Source organism: Motacilla alba, chromosome Z (assembly GCF_015832195.1).
Source record: "Motacilla alba alba isolate MOTALB_02 chromosome Z, Motacilla_alba_V1.0_pri, whole genome shotgun sequence".
Classification (NCBI taxonomy): domain Eukaryota; kingdom Metazoa; phylum Chordata; class Aves; order Passeriformes; family Motacillidae; genus Motacilla; species Motacilla alba.
In genome coordinates this window covers 28,076,400-28,097,772 of record NC_052046.1, presented here as the reverse complement: position 1 = coordinate 28,097,772, position 21,373 = coordinate 28,076,400, and the positions used below count along the sequence as shown (strand labels likewise).

General features: G+C 38.5%; 1 protein-coding gene across 8 annotated transcripts in view; it reads right to left on the bottom strand.

Moving 5' to 3' along the window:
• Window positions 1–8,667: 8,667 nt before the first annotated feature.
• Window positions 8,668–21,373, bottom strand: part of TTC37 (tetratricopeptide repeat domain 37) — a 48,994-nt gene continuing 36,288 nt past the window's right edge. For all 8 annotated transcript variants that reach the window (XM_038125799.1, XM_038125801.1, XM_038125800.1 and 5 more), the window contains exons 34-41: window positions 21,185–21,296; window positions 19,777–19,905; window positions 19,033–19,154; window positions 17,047–17,205; window positions 14,560–14,712; window positions 12,663–12,793; window positions 11,314–11,437; window positions 8,668–9,884 (exon numbers count right to left, since the gene is read on the bottom strand). In XM_038125799.1, the coding sequence (XP_037981727.1) occupies window positions 9,807–9,884; window positions 11,314–11,437; window positions 12,663–12,793; window positions 14,560–14,712; window positions 17,047–17,205; window positions 19,033–19,154; window positions 19,777–19,905; window positions 21,185–21,296 (1,008 nt within the window). In that variant the 3' untranslated portion in view covers window positions 8,668–9,806. The remainder of the gene's footprint in view (window positions 9,885–11,313; window positions 11,438–12,662; window positions 12,794–14,559; window positions 14,713–17,046; window positions 17,206–19,032; window positions 19,155–19,776; window positions 19,906–21,184; window positions 21,297–21,373) is intronic.

Genomic DNA, 21,373 nt, shown 5'->3' with positions numbered 1-21,373 from the left:
GAGTGGATGCTTATCTCTTCTTTGTTGGAGTCATTTAGGTTAGAATAGCTGCATTCTACTGCCTAAAGTAATTTCAATAGATCTATTAGATAGATCTGTTTTCACATATGAAAATTAACTGTAGTACTACTGGAGTATGCTCTTATTAAATACCCACAAGTATCTCTTTATTAATATTTCAAGTCTTTGCTGGGCCAAAGAGTGTAGTAAACTATCTGTATCTGTGCCCTTACTCCTGCTATATATATATTTTTTTGTGAGCTCCATGGAAGAGGGATACTAATGGGAGAAAGTTTAAAAAATAAAATTATTACATTATTATTATTATTATTATTATTATTATTATTATTATTATTATTATTATTATTATTATTATTATTTTGTCATTGTCAAGTGTGTCCCTCAAGACTGAGCCCAGCCAACTTCATCCTCCTCAGCATCTTGGCTGAGGCTGTAAGGATCTGCATTCCAAAGGGACCATTGTGCTTATTTGATCTGAACCGCAGAGGCCATGTAACTCCATGAGGTAACTGCTAATGTCGTTCATAACAACAATTTTCAGTATTTGTAAAATAACTTCATAAAAGGTAAATTATTTCCACAGTTCTCCCTTTCTCCTCCAGGCAGACTTTGCCAAATATTTCCTAGGTCACCTAAACACAGTCTCAAATAACTAATTTTTAGGTATAAATATCTTCTTTCTCCTTTTCCATTTGCAGAGAAATTGAAGTAGAATCAGATGCCAGCTTCCAGAGTTTGGTTTTGAGCCTTTGAACAAAACTGAGCACTGATTCTAGTTTATGCATAATTTATTCGCCTTATTCCAGTGTTCTGGCTCTGGTTAATTTTTGCAAGTAACCAGGAGGGGCGGACTGGAACACAGAGGTTTAATATCACTCATGTAACAGACAGCACCTACAAACTTCTCCTTCCCCTGCTGAGGTTGGATACTCCCCTGCATCACAAACACACAATCACAGCACCATTTTATTTTCTTTTGAACAAAGATTAGTGCTTCAGGAAACAAACTTTCTGACCACAGGTGCTTGGTTTAAACTAAAAATAACAGTCCCAATGCAAAAATTTTTTTATTTTTAAAAATTAAATCTTAGAACTGACTGATAAACTGACTTAACAACTGCTTCTGTAAGGGAACTGTTTGAACGTAAAAGAGAGCTTTAGATGATGTGTTAGGAATAAATTGTTTGTTATGGGGGTGGTGAAGCACTAGCAGAGGTTGCTTAGAGAAGCTGTGGATAACACTTTCCTGGAGCTGTTGAAATCAGGTTGGACAGGGCTTGGAGCAAGCTGGTCGAGTGATTGTGTCCCAGGACACAGTGGAGGGGTTGGAACAGGATGATCTCTAGGGCCCCTTCCAACCCAAACCATTCTATGATTTTGAAAATATGCTGCCTATAGAAAACTGAAATAACATATGAATTGGATAGATTTAGCTATTGTTAGGGCTTTTTACAACTCTTACAGTCACTATCACTTCATGTGACTGAGGCAGAGCTGTTATTACTCACTCTCCTGTATAAAACACTTGAGTTCAAACATTCTTTTGAAAAGTGGTATTAAATATTAGAAGGACTGGAAGCAAGCAGACTTTTCATCCTGAGGCCCAAACAAATTGTAACTAATTATTGCTTGCTAGCAAGCATGTGTTTGAAATTAACACAATGACATGAAAATTTTTGTGATACTTGCCTGTCTTCGGGTTCTGCGTGCTTTAATGCCTTTGTGTGGGCTTTCACATGTCTGTCCAGCTGCTGCCTTAAAGGCAACTCTGCATCCTCTTTTTGTTTTATTTCCAAGGATTTCTTATCCTTACAAACTTAATTTTCAAACTGCATCCACTGATGACCAGCCACACAGTCTATGTTAAATGGGATGATGTAGTTTCTTCAGACAGAGTTAATTCAAATGTGAAATTAACACTTTTCACCCCTCAGGTATTTTCCTTAAGTAGACACACTACAGAAATTCGTATTTTGGCATGTAGGTACAACCTTCAAGATAAGGACCAATGAAAAATTACATTTGGGAGTTGCTAGGAACTATTGAGGACATTCAGAGTAATTTAAACAATTTACTCAAGTGACTCAAGACTACTCCATAGTCTGACAGAGACATAGCCACAATTTTAGGTTGACAAGTATTCTAAATCACCTCAAGGGTCAGCTACTCTTTCACCAGATGGGTACAGAAGTGCCGGTGACAGGGTCTCAGGAAAATCAAGCCTAGCACAGGCATTGGCTTGGTAAAGGAGAGACTGGTAAGACTCTCCAGCATGACATTCCACCATACTGGGGTGGACTCCAGGCATGCCAGGAGCAGGAATGAACAGCAACACTCCTTCACCCTGATCTCAAGAGGTACAAAATCATGCACACAAAACCTGAGATCCAACACAAAACCAGGAGCCTTAGGACACAGCCAACAAAATGGTGAGTTATAATCAGAGTATACAGAGATTAATTTTGGAAGGGAAATCTGCAAGATAAAGTTCAACCCCTTGCTCAAGCAGGGCCAACAGCAAAGTCAGGGCCTGATCCTCATCTGAGGGAATTTTGTTCCCAAACACAGAGATCACACAGAGCACGGGACATCCTGGGAAAGGAAGTAATCCTGGATTATGGCACCACTTTACATCTTTGTAACCCCCATGGTGTTTCCCTGTACCAAGGTGAGCATTGGCGCCATCCAGAGCACCATCCAGTATCATTCATTGACAAGGAATGATAGAATGATGTTCTCTTCTTCCTTAAGAAGAGATGTCTTAAGGAACAGATGTCTGTTCCAGGTTTTAAACTTAAACAAACACTCACCATCAAGTGGTCAGTAATAATATGGCAGGTTTCTGTTCCACAGCAGCAGTCCTTGGCACAGGACCAAGCCTTTCAATTAATTCCTTCACAGCTTTTAATGTTTCTCCTCCTTTGCTATGTGCAATTAATTCCACTTCAGAATTCAAAAGCGATTAAAACATGATCACCTTATCTTAGCATCAGGGTGAAAGCTGTAGATCAAAACGAGATTTAGAAATTGCTTAGAACTATTACACTCCAGGACTTTCATCTCCATTTATTCTGCCTGATGATAATCTTTTGTACTCAAGGCAACCAACACTTAGTGCAGCTAGGAAGATATTAAAAATGTTTCTGACTTCTCAGTTGATATCTCAAAGGTATAATTTGAATTTCCTTCCTCTACTAACAGATTTTGTGATTATTTTGCAGAAAACACACCAATAAATGTGGTTACCCTCCCCTAAGACAGACTGCTGTGACAAAAAAAATACAGCATTACCAAGAGTTAAATCTTTCAAAGCCCCTCTTAAATAAGTTGAATAAGGAATGCATTATTGTGTGTACACATACATGTACACAGAGGCATGTATGGTGCTCCTTTGCACATAACTTCAGTGCAAGCACAGCTCAGGCCCTGGGAGCTGAAGGAAACCTCAGCAGGGGTGCTAGAGAAATGCAGGTGATGAGCTTCAGCCTGCACCAGGAGGGCAGCTCTGCTCAGCAGATTCTGCTCTGGCAGCTGCAGCAATGCTCCTTTGCACATCAGTCTGAGATGGAATGCCATCACAAGGGATGATGGATCTTGCAGGCTGTCTTTGGGTGATGGAGCCATCCTGGGAGCACAGGGCAGCAGCTTAGTCATTCACGGAAATTACTCACTCCATCAGCCACCTGTGCCCCGCAGCAGTGTTTGTAAACTCAGAGCTGTGTTCCAACACAACATTTCTGCCAGGTTTGCAAACACCTTCCCTGGGAGGCAGAGCCACAGGACTCCCTTGTGTTGCAAATGCTAAAGAAGGTCAGAGGATTTTGACCATATTGACAAGATTTGGAGTTGACCAGATGATGTGGTGCAACTTGAAGATCAAAGGGTGGGCAACTGAGCAGCTCAGGTTTGAGCACACCATCAAGGGGGAACTGCCTACAAGAGCTGTATTGGCTCAGAAGTGGGAGGGGACAGCTTGCCATCCCTCAGATAGACGACTCTTTCAGGGCTCAGCCTCATTATTTGTGCCAGCAGTTTAGCTGGTTTTACACCACTGCATTGCACTTCTTTGGTTGGAAAGCTTGGGCTTGAGATGGGCTCATAAAAGCAACTTGAAAAGGGTTATTTTTGTTCAGCATCTCACACTGCACAGTCTGAGATCAAATCACTGGATTTAAATGATTGAATAAAAATAAATAAATAAGTATTTAAAAGCACACTTGTCCTGGCCCAGCCAGGAAAAGAATTTTCCTGGTTTACTTGGTTCATTGTGGAAGAGATAATTGACAGGTTCTCTGGGGTACCAGACCTCTCCTTGCAGTTTGTGGAGTGCTGTCCCACATGAGATTAGAAAGCTAGACCAACTCAACATAAGGGTAGCAGAAGACAGGTTAATGTGTGCATGAACCTGTATTATGCATTTAAAGGAAAGAGCAGGAAAAAAAAAAGAGCAGAAGAAAAGCTGGTATTTCCATCACTAAAACCAGAAAAAATTGATAAACCACAGAAGTATAAAAAGTTGTATCAGATGAAAAGTGATTTGAAAAACTGTGTGCAAGAATTGCTAAATTTAAAAGACAGATCTGGAAAGAGCTTGAGGAAGTGCAAAACGAATAGAGATCATGTGAGAATGGGATTTCATTCAAGGTATTTTAAAAAGATATTAACCTGCTGCTGCAGAAACCATTTTTCCAACAAAGACAAAAAGATATTTAAGTGACTGTCTTGAAAACCCTGAACACAGATGTCTCTCGGTTTAGCCCATCTGTCTTTGCAAACAGACAGCATGACTTTTGCACAGGAGTTTCAAGGTAATGGTCTTTCATTTAAAGGCAATGCCACAATCTGTTTCCAGGTTGCTTTAGAGTACCCATTTATTTTTAGGAAGATCCCTAATCTTCATATGGAGACAGCAGTGATTCTCTCTTGTATAGATCCTGCTGCTGTGATCATATCTAATGGCTTTGTATTATTTCAATACTTTACTCCCCATTCTCCACCAACAGTAGCTGGAAAAAGAGGCAACTTGATGATTTGCAGCTACTCAACACAGAGCATGCATTGTGTAAATGAAGAGGGAAGCAGTCAGATGGTATTGCTGATGATACATGGCAGCTGCTTCTTATGGGGACAGTCACAGTGATATATCTCACGAAGCATAAGGCGCTTCACCAGATGATTCTGGCTGTTCAGAGCAATTTCAAAGAGTTTCTCCTGAGTCACTGAGTACCTGATCTGCACAAGGAAGGTTTCACTCCCTGTAATCTGTTCTGTGTGACTCAAACATAATCCGTTGTAATACCCTCCCATTTTCAGCTGATGGTGGAAACAGTGGATGTAGCAGGTTATCAAAAAAAAAAAAACCAAACAAACAAACAAAAAACTACTCAGGTCCAAAGGAACAGAAGTCTGAAAATCACTGCATGACTATTTAACATCTTACATGTTCTCAACTGAAACGTGAGTATCTGGTTTCTCATCTTTCAGGATGTCTGTGATCAAGTACTCCAGCCTTTACTTCACCTCTAATTCCTTCATCCTCTGCAACCGACCATGCCCCAAGGCTGTACTAAACTAACCTCCCTGTTATTTAAGGTCTTTGTGCAGCTTGAGAGGGCAAGGTTTAGCTGGCTACAAGACCTTCTGAGTGAGCACAAGATGGCTCTCAAAAAAAGTCATGGCTAAAAAATTTCAGAATAAAAGATCTTGGTGCTGACAGAGTTCTTTACTTCAAGGAAGTTGAAAATAAACCTGTGGAAAATAAGGACAGAAGAGCTCTGTTTATACCAAACTTTGGCGATGCTTGTGTTCAAACTCAAGTCCAAGGACTACTTCCCTTTGAGAGTCCTCTGGCAGGGCTGACCCTGCGACAGGGGGAAAGGAGGCTGCTGAAGAGGTGCAGAGCAGCTTGAAGGGGATAGAGGCAGTCTCTTGACTGTCTCAGCAGCTGTTGGTTCTTCAGCACAGATTAGCATTCTGGAAATCAGAGATGTGTCTGGAATTTGTAAAGTTCTGAGCACTAGGAAACAATTCGTTTTGACTGCAGCAGTGACAAAATGAATCCATATTAAATAACTGTTCCAGAAAGAAAAACATGTCATTGGCAGCCATGTTACAGTAAACACTTCAAAAATAGAAGGCTGCTCAGTTCTTAGTTCCTAAGAAGTTAACATCTATGTGAGATGGCAAACAAACACAAAGAGCTACCGCACTGTAATTTGAAAATTACTGCAATCAGCAAGGTAACAGCAGCTTACAATTTTGCAATCCTTCAGTCTTCATTGACAGCATTTGACTGCACAGTGGTGCAAAAAATGTGCAAAAAAATCAGGTGCTCTGTATTCTGTTTTGGAAAAACCTGTGTCTGCACACTCCTATCTCTCCCTTTTTATGTACTTATACACAGCACAAACAGCTGGTGAAGCTGAGCTCCCATTCTCCTAGAAGTGCACAACAGAACAGTGTCCATCTCAGATGACAAGTGAGTCTACTTACAGTTCCTACAACTTTGGGAAATCCACAGCACCAACTCTGCTGTCTGGTAGGAAAACTATAAAGCCACAGTATCAGCAGCTGATGGAAAACCCAGAGTTTTTGATTGTGGTCTTGAAAAATACAAACCAACAAGAAACTCCCAACGCTCAATGAAAAAAAATATAGTTAAAAGCAAACAATTCCCCCTTTTTTAAAAGACAGCGTCTTCTTTCTGCCACATAACATGCCTGAAGTCAATCACAGCGGTAATTACGCTTGGCATTGTCCAATGTATTGGAAGACAGCTCCCAGTAACAAGGAGCATGCAATCCAAGCTGCTATTGTGTTTTCATACTATTCAATAAAATAATGGGATAGATTTGATTTAATGTGATTTGTATTAAACATGGGTCAGAAATCTTTGCAGAGACAAAAGAATCAACTTCTAACGTGTTGAAAGCAACCACTGTTTAATTAATTGTTCCTATTCTTTTACAGGAAATTTACTGAAGAGTAAATGAAATCCTGTTCATGAATCTCTGGAGCTGCTCAAACAAGTACGGAACACAAAATGAAACCTAAAAAAAGAAGAAAATTCAGAAAGACATGAAAAAAACACTATCCAAGTGACCTCCAGAAGAGGGACCACCAAGAGCAAGCGTTGTCAAGTCTTAGAAGTGCTCTCTCTACTGAGAATCAGCATGGGGCTAAAAAAGCAACCTCTAGCATCTGAAGCAATGAAAAGTTCTACCTTCAATTCATTAGATCTCATTCCATTCTGCCTTCTGCATAAACCAACATAATAACTTATAGTTGGACAATGTTTATTTTTCCCCCCATTTACAGCAAGAGCAGCTGAAGAACACTGACTTCTGAGACAGTGAAATCCATAAGCAATTCTCAATTCCACAAATCAGTGATACTTATGTGTCTTTGTATTTTGCTGTGCTTTACAGTACATAAAATACACGGTTGCCTCAAGCTGCAGGAATTTACAAGCTTTGCCAGTGTTACAGCAGACTTGCTACAATGTGCCAATTTTGTAGAGGATATACATTGCTTAAAAATCAGGAGAGGAACACTTATACCTCAAGATGTTGAATTTTACAAAAGCTTAAATTTAAACTCATTTTCCCTGAGCACTTTCCACTGAGTACTTCACAACTCACAGAGATTTGTGGAGTTTTTTTTTCCCTACAGTGTATGTAATACAACTTCAGGCTGTATAATTATCTTATTCAAGGAGTTCATAACTGTTTAGAGTAAAAGCAAATTCATGGTCTTTTGAGCAGAAAAAACACTGTACTACAACTTTTTTTTTTCTAACATGGAATGTTCACAGTTGATGGTTACTCAGCGGGCATCTCTGGGCTGTTGTCACAGAGCCTCTCAGCTCTCCTAGATGCTAGAAGGTATTTCAGGGCTCAGTATTAGCAAAGTCTAGGCTAACGCTCACACAGAAGGATTAAGAGGGGCAGGCAGTTGCTTACTGTGCTGCCAGGAGGCTGGTGATGACAGCTTTTCCACCACTAGAGTGGGTGGCACACATACCAAGACCATATGCCCAGGATACAAACCATAGGCTGCAAGAATTTCTCCAGGTTTTTAATAGCAGCAAGCTAAAAAAAGTTACAGCTACTCTTGAGAGTCACATCTGGCTTTTGCAGCATTTCCATTTAAGATTTGCAGTTACTGATAGTTCAAGGCTATTTGACAGCAGCTCTATGAAGGGAAGTATAATCAATCTAAATTTAAAGAAAATAATTTTAAGAAAAGTGAGAGAATGAAAGTGTGGAAGATAAGGAGAGATTCTTGCTATTTATAGTTTCATCTTACCTCCACAGACTAAGAGCCCCAGCCCACTGAGCTGAGTTTTCCTGTTAAAACGAGAGTGGCACATTCTCCAGATATCAGCGTGTGCGACTTGCACTCCAACTCAGCCTCCAGTTTTCTGCAAGCCCAGAACAACTGGTTCCAAAAGCAAGTGCATGTTCAACGCTGTCCCACTGCATGCTTTTGAAGTGCCCTCTCCTGCCTGTAACATGGGATTGTATAAGCTGTTGTAAGACTCTGCTGGGCAGAAATTTTAAGAAGATTTAAACAAGAAAATGTTTGCTGCTATCATGACCCCTGTCAACAGAGTGAACATCCTTATTGTAACTTTCACAGGTCAGAGTCATTGCATAATTAATTTTTTATTTTTGTGTAGATAAAAGTAAAATAACAACGTATCTTAAGAATGGCTGTCATAACTCATCCAATTAAACAACCAGCAGCTGAGTTACCAAGAGATGACAGAAGCTGTCTCTGCCAAGAAAACCTGGTAGTGGAGTTAATAATTGTACTTCTGTGCGCATCCAAATGATGCCTTAGGTTTTGGCTTTTATAGTCTTCAGATTCTATGCTGCTTTAGTGTGCAGTTCTGAGCTTCATATTAAGGGATGGTAAGCTCTCTTCACAAAGTAGGTAGACAAAAAAATTCCTTTCCTAGCGTGGGACCAAGGACAACCACCCAAATCTCAGGCCCAAGAGCATAAATAACATGGACCGAAGAGAGAAAAACAAGAAGGATACGACTTCATAATGTAAAGCTATGACTGGACAATTAACTCCAATATGCTAATGGACCAGAACTTATAAAAGTGAGAGATCTCATGACTGGTCATCCATTTTTGTGACATTTTGGGTTCATCTGGGGTGCAGCCCTGGTTGGGCTCTTGTTCTGCCCAAGGTGTATCCATTGAGGCCTTTTAATAAATATTTACTTTATTCTTTAACTCCATCTAGTCTCTGTTCTAGGTCAGCCTTCACATGGCATCAGTTCTGGTGACCCAGATGGGACAGAAGGCATCTGGAATACCCCTGGACCAAGGGAACACCCAGCTCCTGCCCCCCACTCCTGCCAGCACTCCTGGGAGGGGGCCCCAGCTGTGATCCAGAAGGGATCAGAGCCCAAGACCCCTCAGACCTGACAGAGACACGTGAGTAGATAAAGGGGAATTCTATCTACTACCTAAGTTAGGGGGAAAATACTCTACTGTGAATAGCGACAAAGTTTAACTGGGGGGACAAAAATAAGCAAATTTCAGGGTTTTCTTTTCAAAATAAATGTGATTTTATGTGCATAACTCAACAAGAAAATAACCTACTTTTGTTCAAGAAAAAGCAAAACTAAAGACAAGGCTGCAGTCGACAAAACAAACAAACAAAAAATCAGACACAATAAACAAAACAGCCCAAAGTCTATATGCTTCTGGAAGGTGAACTAATTCAACTGGATGAACATAAGAGTATTTTGCTTGAGATAGTCCATTCTAGGTACTTGCTGACAATTTCTCATTTAGTTCCAGAGCTCTAACATCTCCATTAGCTTTGGCATTTTCGATAAGCACCTGCAGAGAAAAATAAAGAATGATCTGAGAATTTAAGATTTTTCTGTTATTGTCTTAATGGCAATCTGAAATGTACTTTAATTCCTGTTAGACAGTTTTGCTAGAAGATCATCTAACCCATAATCCCCAAATAGGAAATACTCAACGTTACACATCAACTTGCTTAAAAGATCCAAGATCTGCAAGTCTACAGTGACTGTAATCACTTGTAATCCAAGTCTATAGTGACTGTAATCACTTCCAATGCTCTCTAAAAGCATCATTGATTACTTTGACAAGTAGTTACCTGCTGGCAATTAAACAAGCAGACCTATTTTCCTGCTGACACACACTTATACCCCGTTTTGTATAAATCTTACCTTTGTATAAATCTCCATTTGCCAAACTGAAGTGTTCTCTGCAACTGCTTTAAAAAACTGCCACATCCTGTTCCCTCCCCCAACTAAACTCACACTTCTCTGATTTATTTTCCACACATCATATTTGGAGCTTTTCTATTAGGGCCCTTAAAAAAGGGCCCCACAGCAAGCTAATGTTCATAAGCTTCTGGCACATCTCTTGTAACCAAGTGACATTACACATACTGAAAAGGAAAACCATTAAGCAGAACCAAGCAAATCTCCAGCCATTATTATCATACTCATCAGCAGAGATTATAAACAACTTTGCAGAAGCAAGTGCAATGAGATCATACCAGGATCTTCTGAACTCATTAAATCTCTAACTTTTTTAATCTGTGTCTGTGCATGTCTGCGTATGGATTTTTGTCCACACCTTTTTATATGTACCTCCAAATGTACTTTGTATTGGATTCAACATTTCACCAGGGAACGGCTGATAATATGGGCAAAAGACTTCACCATTGAGGCTAGAAGAGTGTATTCAGATTTTGAGGAGAAAAGTAGCTCTCATTATAAGCCAAAATAAATGACACCCCACTTGCACTACATGAAAGAGCTGCACGGATTTGTGAGTTTGATCAAATACATTAGTGAAGTACTGTCAACAGAAACTAATGCAGCATCTACTATGTACTGAAAATAATGTACCATTACACACAAGTCTTTAAGAGAGAGCACAGAGATTGTGCTGCTCAGATCTTTTGGGCCAGAGACATGACATGTTCCAGCCAGGCTAGAGGGAATTAACATTATTATTGCTAAAATATTAATTAAATGGTCCTCATGTCTACTAAAGAATCACCAGTAGAACTGTTCCAAGTTTGGACTGGAGACTTTAATGTTTACTTTTCATTACTGCATGGAGGAATGGAAGACATTCAAACAAACTGGTGCTGATTTCAAAAACTGAAGTACATTTGCACCTCAAGAGCAACACCTTCCTAGCCTCCTTCTACCCCACTTCCCAGCTGCAAGTATAACATCAAATGTAAATAGATAGAAGTTCTGTATAAGGTGGACTGGCTTACATCTATTAATTCACAATCATCTTTGGCATACAGATGTTGCAGGAGGTACCAGCGTGCCACTGACACTATGGTTTCAGGATTCGCTGGTTGGTAAATGACTCTCTCCAACATTCGCCGAGTCTCCCTGGAAACATAATCAAAACATAATCCAAATCAAATTCAACTGAACAGACCCCATGTAACATAACAAAGCAAGCAACAATGGCCAGAAGTAAAATACAGGAAAGCCCTTACTGCAGTTCCTGAAAACAGAGACAAGATGTGAAAGTGCAGAAAAGAAGGTAATTGGAATAGAGTATAACACAAAGTCTAAAATTCTGTTTGGCTGATACTACCTTCCAACAACAACACCACCACCTAACAAATTTTCAAATTTACAGTGCCATTAGAAATCTGGTAAAAACTGGAAACTACATGTAGGGATGTCATATTCATTCCCTGGTGCTCCACCAACTTTGGCTCTTGTTCTAAGAATTCTGTCCTTTATAATCAATGTGATATTCCAGTATATTGTGATTTAACAGTTACATATTTTTGTTTCCTATTTGTATTCAAGATTAATTTATTGTTTCAGGATTTTGAAACATCTAAGCAGATCAATTAGATCTTGTGATACACAAGATCTGTTCATGGAAGTTAGTATCTGGAATTGTAATAAGATTGATTTTAATTAACTTTTTATCTTAAGTTTATTGTAAGTGACAACCATCATAATCACATTAGGCTATAATCTGAAGAGCCAACAAAAAACGTAAGCCAGTTTCCTAGAATTATCTACAAAACAGGTGAATTATTGAACAAAACCATACAAAACCCTCCAATTTTCCATAGGTTAAGCAAAAATACTATAGAAGACAAAATGGACATAGCAACCAAATACACAACACAGGAAGATTCCAAAAACCCCTTCCCTAAATCCTTCCTCAAAAAGCCACAATGTCCACCTGACTGTTCAGGAATGGGCATGAACTTTCAGTGTGAGCTAAATCTGGGATCAAAATTAATCCCAGCAGTAGTCAGGTCAGTGATATCTGTGCTATTTTAGAAGATTTTTCAGAATGTGTAGTCTCCCTGATGAATTTATTTAGATAACATGTTTTTAAAATAAAAGTTGTCTTACAGCTGTATTTTTTTTGGTTTTTTTTGGTTTTTTTCACAAATAATGGAAGATTTGGCTGCTCCCCACATCACTAACCCTTTCTCCCCTCTCCTTTTTATTCACCACACTATTTCAAGAATTAATTTCCCCTTTCAAGTTTCTTCAAGTTCCTGAAGTTAGATCTGCAGATAATGACCACTTGTATTTTTAGACATTGTATTCCACTGACAACTTAACAGATCATGCATACCTTGCTCCCATTTTGCGATTATACTGTAGGAGGGCTTGAAGCAGAGCTGCCAAAGGGCATGGAGAAAGCTTCAAAGCTTCAGTTGTTGCCTCCTGAACCAAGGATGGCCAGTGTTCATTTGAGACATTAGCCTATTATAAAAGTTAAGAATAAAAGAAAGAAAGAAAGAGAATAATAAAAAAAAGAAATTTTAAAAAATAAAGAGAAGAAAAAGTAGGGGAAAAATGACTTTATTGTAGTATATTTGCATCTCTGTAGAAAGCAGGTTTAATTCAAGCTGTTCTGAGAAGAATTTGGCAGGTTAGAAAAACACTTGTTTAAAAAAAACCCCAGACTAACAGTGGTTAGAAGTGCCTAGAAAAGTCATGTTAACTTATTCAGGCTCAGTCTTGCCAACATTCCCCCTGTTAATTTATGCACATAGTCTTTTTGTATTTTCATATAAATTGCAGTAGTGCTTCAGAAACCATTGTAAATCTTCATACCACATACAAAACTGTTCAAGAGCATAAAATTTATCCCCAGAAGTGACATAATTTTTTACCAGAAGTCAAAACCAACTCCTAGACTGGAATCACCTAACAGAGCAACTATTGAGCAAAGCCATATATCTTAATATAAGCAAAGCAAAGAAAGAAAAAACGGCTTCAGAAAATCCTTATAATCCCCATTGTGTCTGGATAACATTGAAATTACTGTACTTGAAAGGGTGAACAAATTTTTACTTGGAAGGTACTTGGGAGACAAGCAATTTTCAAATACATAGCTTTCTTGGACCTGAGTAAGTTTTTCACCAGGCTTTTATACATTTCATTAAACCAGGGCAGAAATGCCAAAAAAATATCCACTTATCAGCTTCTCTGCTCACTTAAAAAGTTGAGATGAGATAATCAAATTCATACTAATCACGTTTTTAATAAAGTTTTGTTTATTCTTAGGCAAGTCAGGCCAGACCTTGAAGAAATAGTATTAATCAATTTAGACAATATCTTGAGACCTCTGAAAGCATTTAGGAGCAATAAGTAACAAAGCAGACCACTAAAAACTGACAGAATTACAGCAGGAAAAATACTACCACTTGAATTCTGCCTTTGGAAGCAATGGGCTTGTGAGAAAACCTGAGGACAACTCTCTTCTTCAAAAAGGAGAACAGTTTTGCAGCTTTATCCTCAGTAAATCCAATGGTCTTTTCTTACACAAGATGTCAGGATATATGGGGGTTGCTTTGCCTGATTTTGATTACAGCTGGGTCATTCATTAATTTGTGAAAAAGCATTCACCAAGATCACAGCAGTATCTACATTTTACAGTAGACTTTAAATTCTGGTAGTGCACCTCAAGTTTCTAAAGTGACACTGCTTGAAGATAATTAACACTTGCCAAGATCCTGAGATATGTTCACCTTGACCCCCAGTGCAAGGAATACTTTTCTTTATTCCACAAAATACGATTCCCTTAGATTGTTCTTAGACTTCACTGCAAGGCATCATATCTGGAAATTACCATACAGCATAAAAATACTTGAAATATGACTGACTGACTTCTCCAGGCACCAACGAAGAAAAGACATCTGTTGAGGCAGTCGTCTGAACAAGACAGACATTTAAGGGGTATGCCAATATGGATGATCAAACTAAAACTGTTACAGACAAGCCTTACTGAGCAAGTGAGCCTCTTAGGCACAAAGTGGCTCTATGTGATTATTACATTGCAACCTGTCTTACAAAGACATGTTCTAAGAATACTTCACTGCCCCCTGATGTCTCATTTTATTCTCCAGCTGTCATTTATAAAATGTAAAGTCATTTCAACAGGGGCATCATTTAATGACTACAGAAGCCTTCTATCCCACCAAGTTCTGTGAAATCATGCAGTAATGTTATACTGATTATCCTACCATGCAGATTTCCAGGGCAAGCATAGCTAGCCTGAGCAGACTGGATAACTTCCCATTCCAGCTGCCCTGCTGTGATGCCAACTGCAGACTCTTTCTGTAACACATCTCTGCTCCAGTCATCATTCTCTGAGACTGATATATTTTCGCCAGCCACTGAAAATAAACATCCAACAAAATCAGTTATGGAGCCGCCAAAACACACATCCATTAGGTAATACCATTTAGTCCACTTTATGAGAGTATCACAGTATACTATTAGCTGACACCATGTACCCAGTCCTCAATCTAACAACACACTGTGCATTGCCCTGCAGAAAAATTAGTCTGCTGCAGAGCTGGCAATACATCTCACTACAGTAAATTATTTTGAGAGTTCCCCAGCCCTCTCATGGACTTTTTTTGATAGGTTGTCTCAGCTGCTGCCTGCTCTGCCAGCACAAGATGTCCTGGATTTCCTCATGAAGAGAAGGAAAAGGATTCTAGCTTCTCCATCTTTAATTTTGTAGTCATCACACATTTTTTGAAGCAGATGTACCCATATTTGCAAATCCTTGACATGTACAAGATATGCATGAAGAGGCGCAAGCCATATTTAGAAATATTCTTTGCTGGATCACCAAGTAAACAAAGTAATTCCCTTGCTTTTGAGCAAAGGCCTCTAGACTTTTCCTAGCTAAAGATTACAGGGTGTTAGAGCAGGCAAAAATTATTAATGCGTTCTGGTGCATAGAAGTTACTCTCAATTACAAAAAACAACACACTGGAAAGTACTAATTAGCACTAGTGAGATTGTGCATTCTTGATATCAAGCTGCAGGCCTGCTTTTTAGAGTAAAACATTCATCCATGGGAAGGAAAAAAAGCTTTCCTCAGCCTCAGCTCTTTGCAGCTGAAGATGTCTAGCACTCAAGAAGAAGAGAACCCTCATGTAAAGGCACAAAGTCAACTTTGCCAGATCTGCTTTTCTCTATTTTCCTGACAAGTCACAGCACAAAAAGTAGAACAGCCATCAGAGCAGCAGTTCAGCAGCACCCTTAAATCCCACAGAACAATTTAGACAAAAGCAAAAAACTTAATCAGAAAGAAAAGTTAATGGTCCCTCTAATGTAGTAAAACTGTAAGGCATCACAATGGATAAATCAAACTGACAGGAAGTCTAGAGACAGAAAATATAAAAATGTACATTTATCGACTAGAAGCAAATGCAGCAGCCAAGTTTTTCAGAAGGCTATCTAAGCCCTGAGAAATACTTCTTTTAATTGAAGACTAAAACTGTCTTATCTGTGGCCTGAATTAGGAAGACTAAAACAAATCATCCCCTCCCACTCCCCACATTACACACACTCATTTCACTTATTCGCCCTGCTTGTGAGGAAGATGACTTGGTTATGCAAGGGATGCTTGAAGAATGTACACAAACCCGAATTTAATTTAAAAAAAGTTATTAAAAAGAGGATACAATAATGTCTTGCATGCCCAATATTTTCCAAATTCAACCTGAATGAGTTCTATATTCAGAAAGATGAAGTCTCACAAATCACAGAAAAATGCATCAAAAAAGCATCTTCCCCAGAAATAATGCTCCTGGTGTTTCTGTAGAGAAGAGGATCTGCAGCTTTCTAAGAAGCAAGACCATGATCTGTAAAGCAGCCTTGCACTGATCTTCTCAGAGTGAAAACAACTTCACTGAATCTTACCACAAGCATGGTTTTATTTTATCAACATGCAGAGGAGCATCATAAATCCTTCAGCTACATAAAAGACTCTAAAAGTTCACATAATTTTTTTAAACAATGTGCTACTCACATTGGTAAAGACAGATAATAACTGTAAACTAAAATACAGCTGTTAGAAAATGAACATATTTGGTGTTGCATCACCAAAAGTATCTTTTGGCATGCATGAGACTTCTCAGATTGACTCACTAGAAGCAGCATATGAAGTGAGATTTAGCACTTTTATGTCAACTAAAAATGATTACTCATCATGCCATAGAAGGGAATTAGTGAACAATGTTACTGGGAGTGATTCTCTGCAGTCAACTTACTCAAAAGAATAGTGACACGTGCAGTCAAGACATTATAGAGAAAAAGACTTATTCAGGTTTTCAGACTCTTAAATAAGAAATTGTATATTACTACAACAGGAAAACCTTTACTTCCATTTATTCTTATGAAGTTGTGAAGTATTTAATTGCTTTCTGCTCACATGTCAAATCACAGATCCCTAAAGACAGGGACTCCAAACATTTATCTCAAGCTTTTAATTCTCCTGCCTCCATGTCTGCTAGGTTTTACTAGCAGTCCTTAATATTTCAACTTTTATAGAAGTTAACACTATGTTTCAACTTGGGAACAAATAGAATTTAAGCTGTTTTTTCTGTCACTGACTGTAAGCAAATAATAAAATCAAGCAGTGAAACAAATGCTCATCCTCTTACAGGAGGTGTGAGAGTGGCACACCAGTCAGGGAAAAGATTCACACTTACTTGCCAGGCTGCAGCTGAGGATGAACTGGACATGACTGTCTTGCGAAGTTCCTCCAAGATGCTGTCTGGAAGTTCTTTGTGAGTCTGCAACAGCTGCTTACACTGAACTTGTCTCAAAAGCAAAAACAGAGCTGGATGCTCAGGGCAGCTTTTTAAACCCTAAAACCAAATCAGTAAGAATTATCATTCTCCAATATCAAGGTCACTTAGATTTTCCATTCTGTTCTTTATAGAAAACAACATTGAAAGCCTTCTCAGGGTGCTTGAAACACAGCTTTTTTTCTCCTCCACTGCACAAAGGAGTATTCCGGGACTGATCCATAAAAACAGGTAATATTTTCTCTGTCCTCAAAATACATTTGAAGTCTATGCTCAATTTTAAATTTTACATTTCCTACTCTTATTGGTTTCTGAAAGACAGCTCTCACTTGGTTTGACAATTATTAAAAATTTTGGGCCTATTAATATAGGAAAAAACCTGTCTTGGGGCTAAAAGGGACCTTGATTATGCTTCAAGCAATTTCAGTTCTCCCACATAAGACACTTTATTTTCACTGGATCAGAAGCACTTTACTAAACATTTTGTATTCAGTCATAGCAGGTATGCAGAGAGTATTTCTTTGAACCAACACCAAAAAGCAAAGACAGAAAACTAGCTATCTGTTGCTCTACTCTGCTCAGGTGAAGCATGTGAAACTTCTGCAAACCTCACTGCACATTATTTTCTGTGCTGAAATCACAATACTTCAAAGAATTATAACTCAAAACAGATTTTTTTAAAAAAAACAATACTTGTATTTTTCACACATTTTTTAACAAAAAATGTTGCCTGTGAATCCTTCACAGTTGAATGTCAGCAGTGTCTGACTCTACACTCCCAGTTATACTGCTTTCTGAGGATTCTGGGGTCCAAAACTACCACTGAGAGTTTGTGGTACTAGGGAATGCTATCCTTTTTTCTACACTAATTGCAGACACTGACTGTCCTCTCCTCAGGCTGTTTAGTCAAACAAAAATCAACATAATACAAGCAAAATCCACCACAACCTTCCCCCACATCAAACTGGGGGGAAGGACAGATCTTGTATGTCTCAAAATTTCTGATCATTGTTAACATAAGGCAGGTCAGTAGACAAGTTGGCCAGAAAAGGAAAATACATCACCAAGGAAACAAAGAGGTAAGAAACTACGTCCTCCTGAAAACCAGCATGTTCAATCAATCTGCTTGTGTAGTTTAGGTTTTTTGTTGTTTGTTGTTGTTGGCTTTTTTCTTTTAACTCCCATCCACTTTAATGAAATATACCAAAACCAAGGATTCACATTTTCATGTGATTAGTAATTTTCCTTAATGAAAATCAGGGAATCTGTGCTTTTTTGCTTATCTTTTGCCAAGTCTTCTGCTTATGAACACCCTCCTGAAGGCTGTTCACAGCCCAGCTCCCTTCCACAGCTGTGTTGCAGCAAGACCTCTCTTTTTAATAATTAAACTTGTAGCATCCACTTGGAACTCTGAAAAAAAGTACCAACACAACCCAGAAGAAAAGTCCCATGTACGTCTCCTATCCTGACTTCTTGCCCTGAATTTTGGTAATGTTTTGCTTAATTCTAGGCAGGAAGAACAGACTTCAGCTTTACCATGACACACACACTTGTTTCAACTATTAACACAGTTCTGGTGCTGCAAACACTATATTGTGGAGGGAAGAAATGTCAACCATCAGTTCAGTTGGTCAGATCATGGTGCTAATACTGCCAGAGTTGAAGGTTTGATTCCCATACAGACCATTCAATTCAGAGCTGGACTTGATGATCTCATCTTTGTGGGTTCCTTTCAACTCAGAATATTCAGTGATTCTGCGAACTACTGTATTTTGTAGCTCTGATGGAACAGCAGTTGCTAATTCAAACATTACCTAACTCTATAATGCACAAAAATAATGGCTTCTGTCAATTCCACCACAATCTGCCTGTGTGACACCATCATACCTTGTTACAAAGAGCTTCAGCTTCTGACAGTTTACCAGTCTCCCCTAGACTGGTAATAGCATGACACAGACACCAGTCTTCAAGACTACGGACATAATTATGTGGAAGATTACTTTCTCCAGCTGTAAAGACAGACAACACACTTAAACAGATTAGTATTTATGCTGTAATACAATACCATGGTCACAGGCTCTAGATCTGGTAAGGGAGAACTTCTATGAGTTTTAATGTGACACGGCTCCCTTCATTAGTAGGAACATTGAAAGATGGCAAAATCAAAAGCATGAGGGGAAATAAGCACACACCATTTGAGTTAATGGCTTGAGATCAATCAAACATGGAATTTTAATTCCAGTTTTCAAAACACTATGGGCATTGAGCAAGAATGAGCATCTATTGGAAGAGTTACAGAACTCAAAATTACTTTAGCCTTTTCCTGTAAGTAATGCTGCTGCAATGTAATACATCCACAACCTTCATGGGTGTAGGCATTAGAGTTTAGAAATACTATTTTAGAAAATCATTTGAAGCTTTGGAGGGGAAAGCAAGCTGCCATTAAGTATCTAAACCGATCTGTATATTAGAATTTAATGGGGTTTTTTGTGTAAAATAAAATTACAGCTATTGAGTAATTACCACTATTGAGTAATCCTCAGCCTATTTGCAAGTTCAGAACAGTATTGCAAGCTTAGATAATTTCAATTTTATTTTGCTTTTTTTAAATAGGAAACTCATATAGCTTACTTTTGGCTGAAACTGTAGACACAAGCGTCATCTCTAGACCTGTTCGTTTTGGTTCAGTGTTGTTTAAACAGACAACAGTGTTTTCAGCATGACAGGCCGCCATTAGCACTGCCCAAGCAACAGGATTATCTAGAAAAGAATGGTCAAAGGGAACTCATGCCCATTCTAAATATGCAGATAGTTCAGTAAGAATGGGGTTTACTAGATAATGCATAAAAACATATCTATCAATGGAAACATACACGGTAAATAAGATACCAACAATAAGAGAAGTAAATTAGCTTAAAACAAGGAAGCTGATAACTACTTGCTTCTAACTAGTAAGATTCATCAGATTACAAAAGGAGGATGCTGCTCCTAAAGCCAGCTAATGTATTTTTCACAGACAGCTTCAGTGTGCTAACCTGAAGTTGTCAATTTATTTTTGAACACACAGATTAATCTTGGCTTTCACTGAAGAGTTGTAACAAAACACAAAGTGGCAGTCTGTTCTGCCTACCAGCACGAAAGTTATAGCAATAGGTGCCTACTTCCACTGCCAGCTAATTCCTGTGTCAACTTCACCTTTAAATAGCCCTGCGAAGAACACCTACTCCTGTAAGAGCAATCGCTGTCCTGAATTGAATTGAGCTCAGTTAAAGATTTTATTTATTTAAATTTTCACTCCTAAAATAATTAATTTTGCTGGCAAAATGAAACAAAGTTTGAAGATCTAATAAAGTAAAATGTAAAGCACACTGCTTTTAAACAGCAGTCATACACTCATATTTCCTGTAGGAAAGTAATTGACATTTTTAACTTGCAAGCCAGCCTTATGCATCAGAGCAAAATGACTCTAAAAGAAGCAATGTTTTAGTATTTCACTATCAAGTACAAATTAGCAGTTGAAAACCCCACCAGGCTTGCACTTCATATGCTACAGGAAGAAGACTATTTTGTAAAACCATAGAGGTCTCTATAGTTCATAATCCACACATTTTAACAGAACTTTTCTAATCAAAAATCTCAAGGGAGATGAATAATTCACTTCTGTCTGGTGCTGCATACTGAGGGACCATGTTTTTCAATTTTGTCTAGTATACTAAATAATACTTGTGCCTTTTTCTGAGAGGCATTGAGAGATTAAGAAATTGCTCGTAGTTTAGAACAAGCCTTAAAACCCAGTGATATTTTTCTTATTGTCTGGCTTAATTCCCATTCCACTAAATTTGGAACAAAAGTGGAAATTTCCACTCTAAGCATTCTCCCTAAAACACACATGGATAACCCTAAATCCTCAAAAGACACATGGATAACTCTAAACAACAAATCAATCCAACAAAAGCAGATTTTACTTTAATCCAGTAATTTATGCTTCTGATGGATAAAAAGACAAACAATCACTACAGTGTTTGAGAACAAGAGTAACCTGGACAGACATGGATGGCCTTCTGAATATTTTTCAGGGGATTGTTTTTCTTATCTTCTAACATGTGACATCCTGCTACCAACTGATTAACTGCAATATTCAGCAGGACTTCCTATAAAACAGAACACAAGAGTTACTTAACAGTGTAAGTGATCAGACAGAATTAATTTTAGGACTGTTTATGGAATT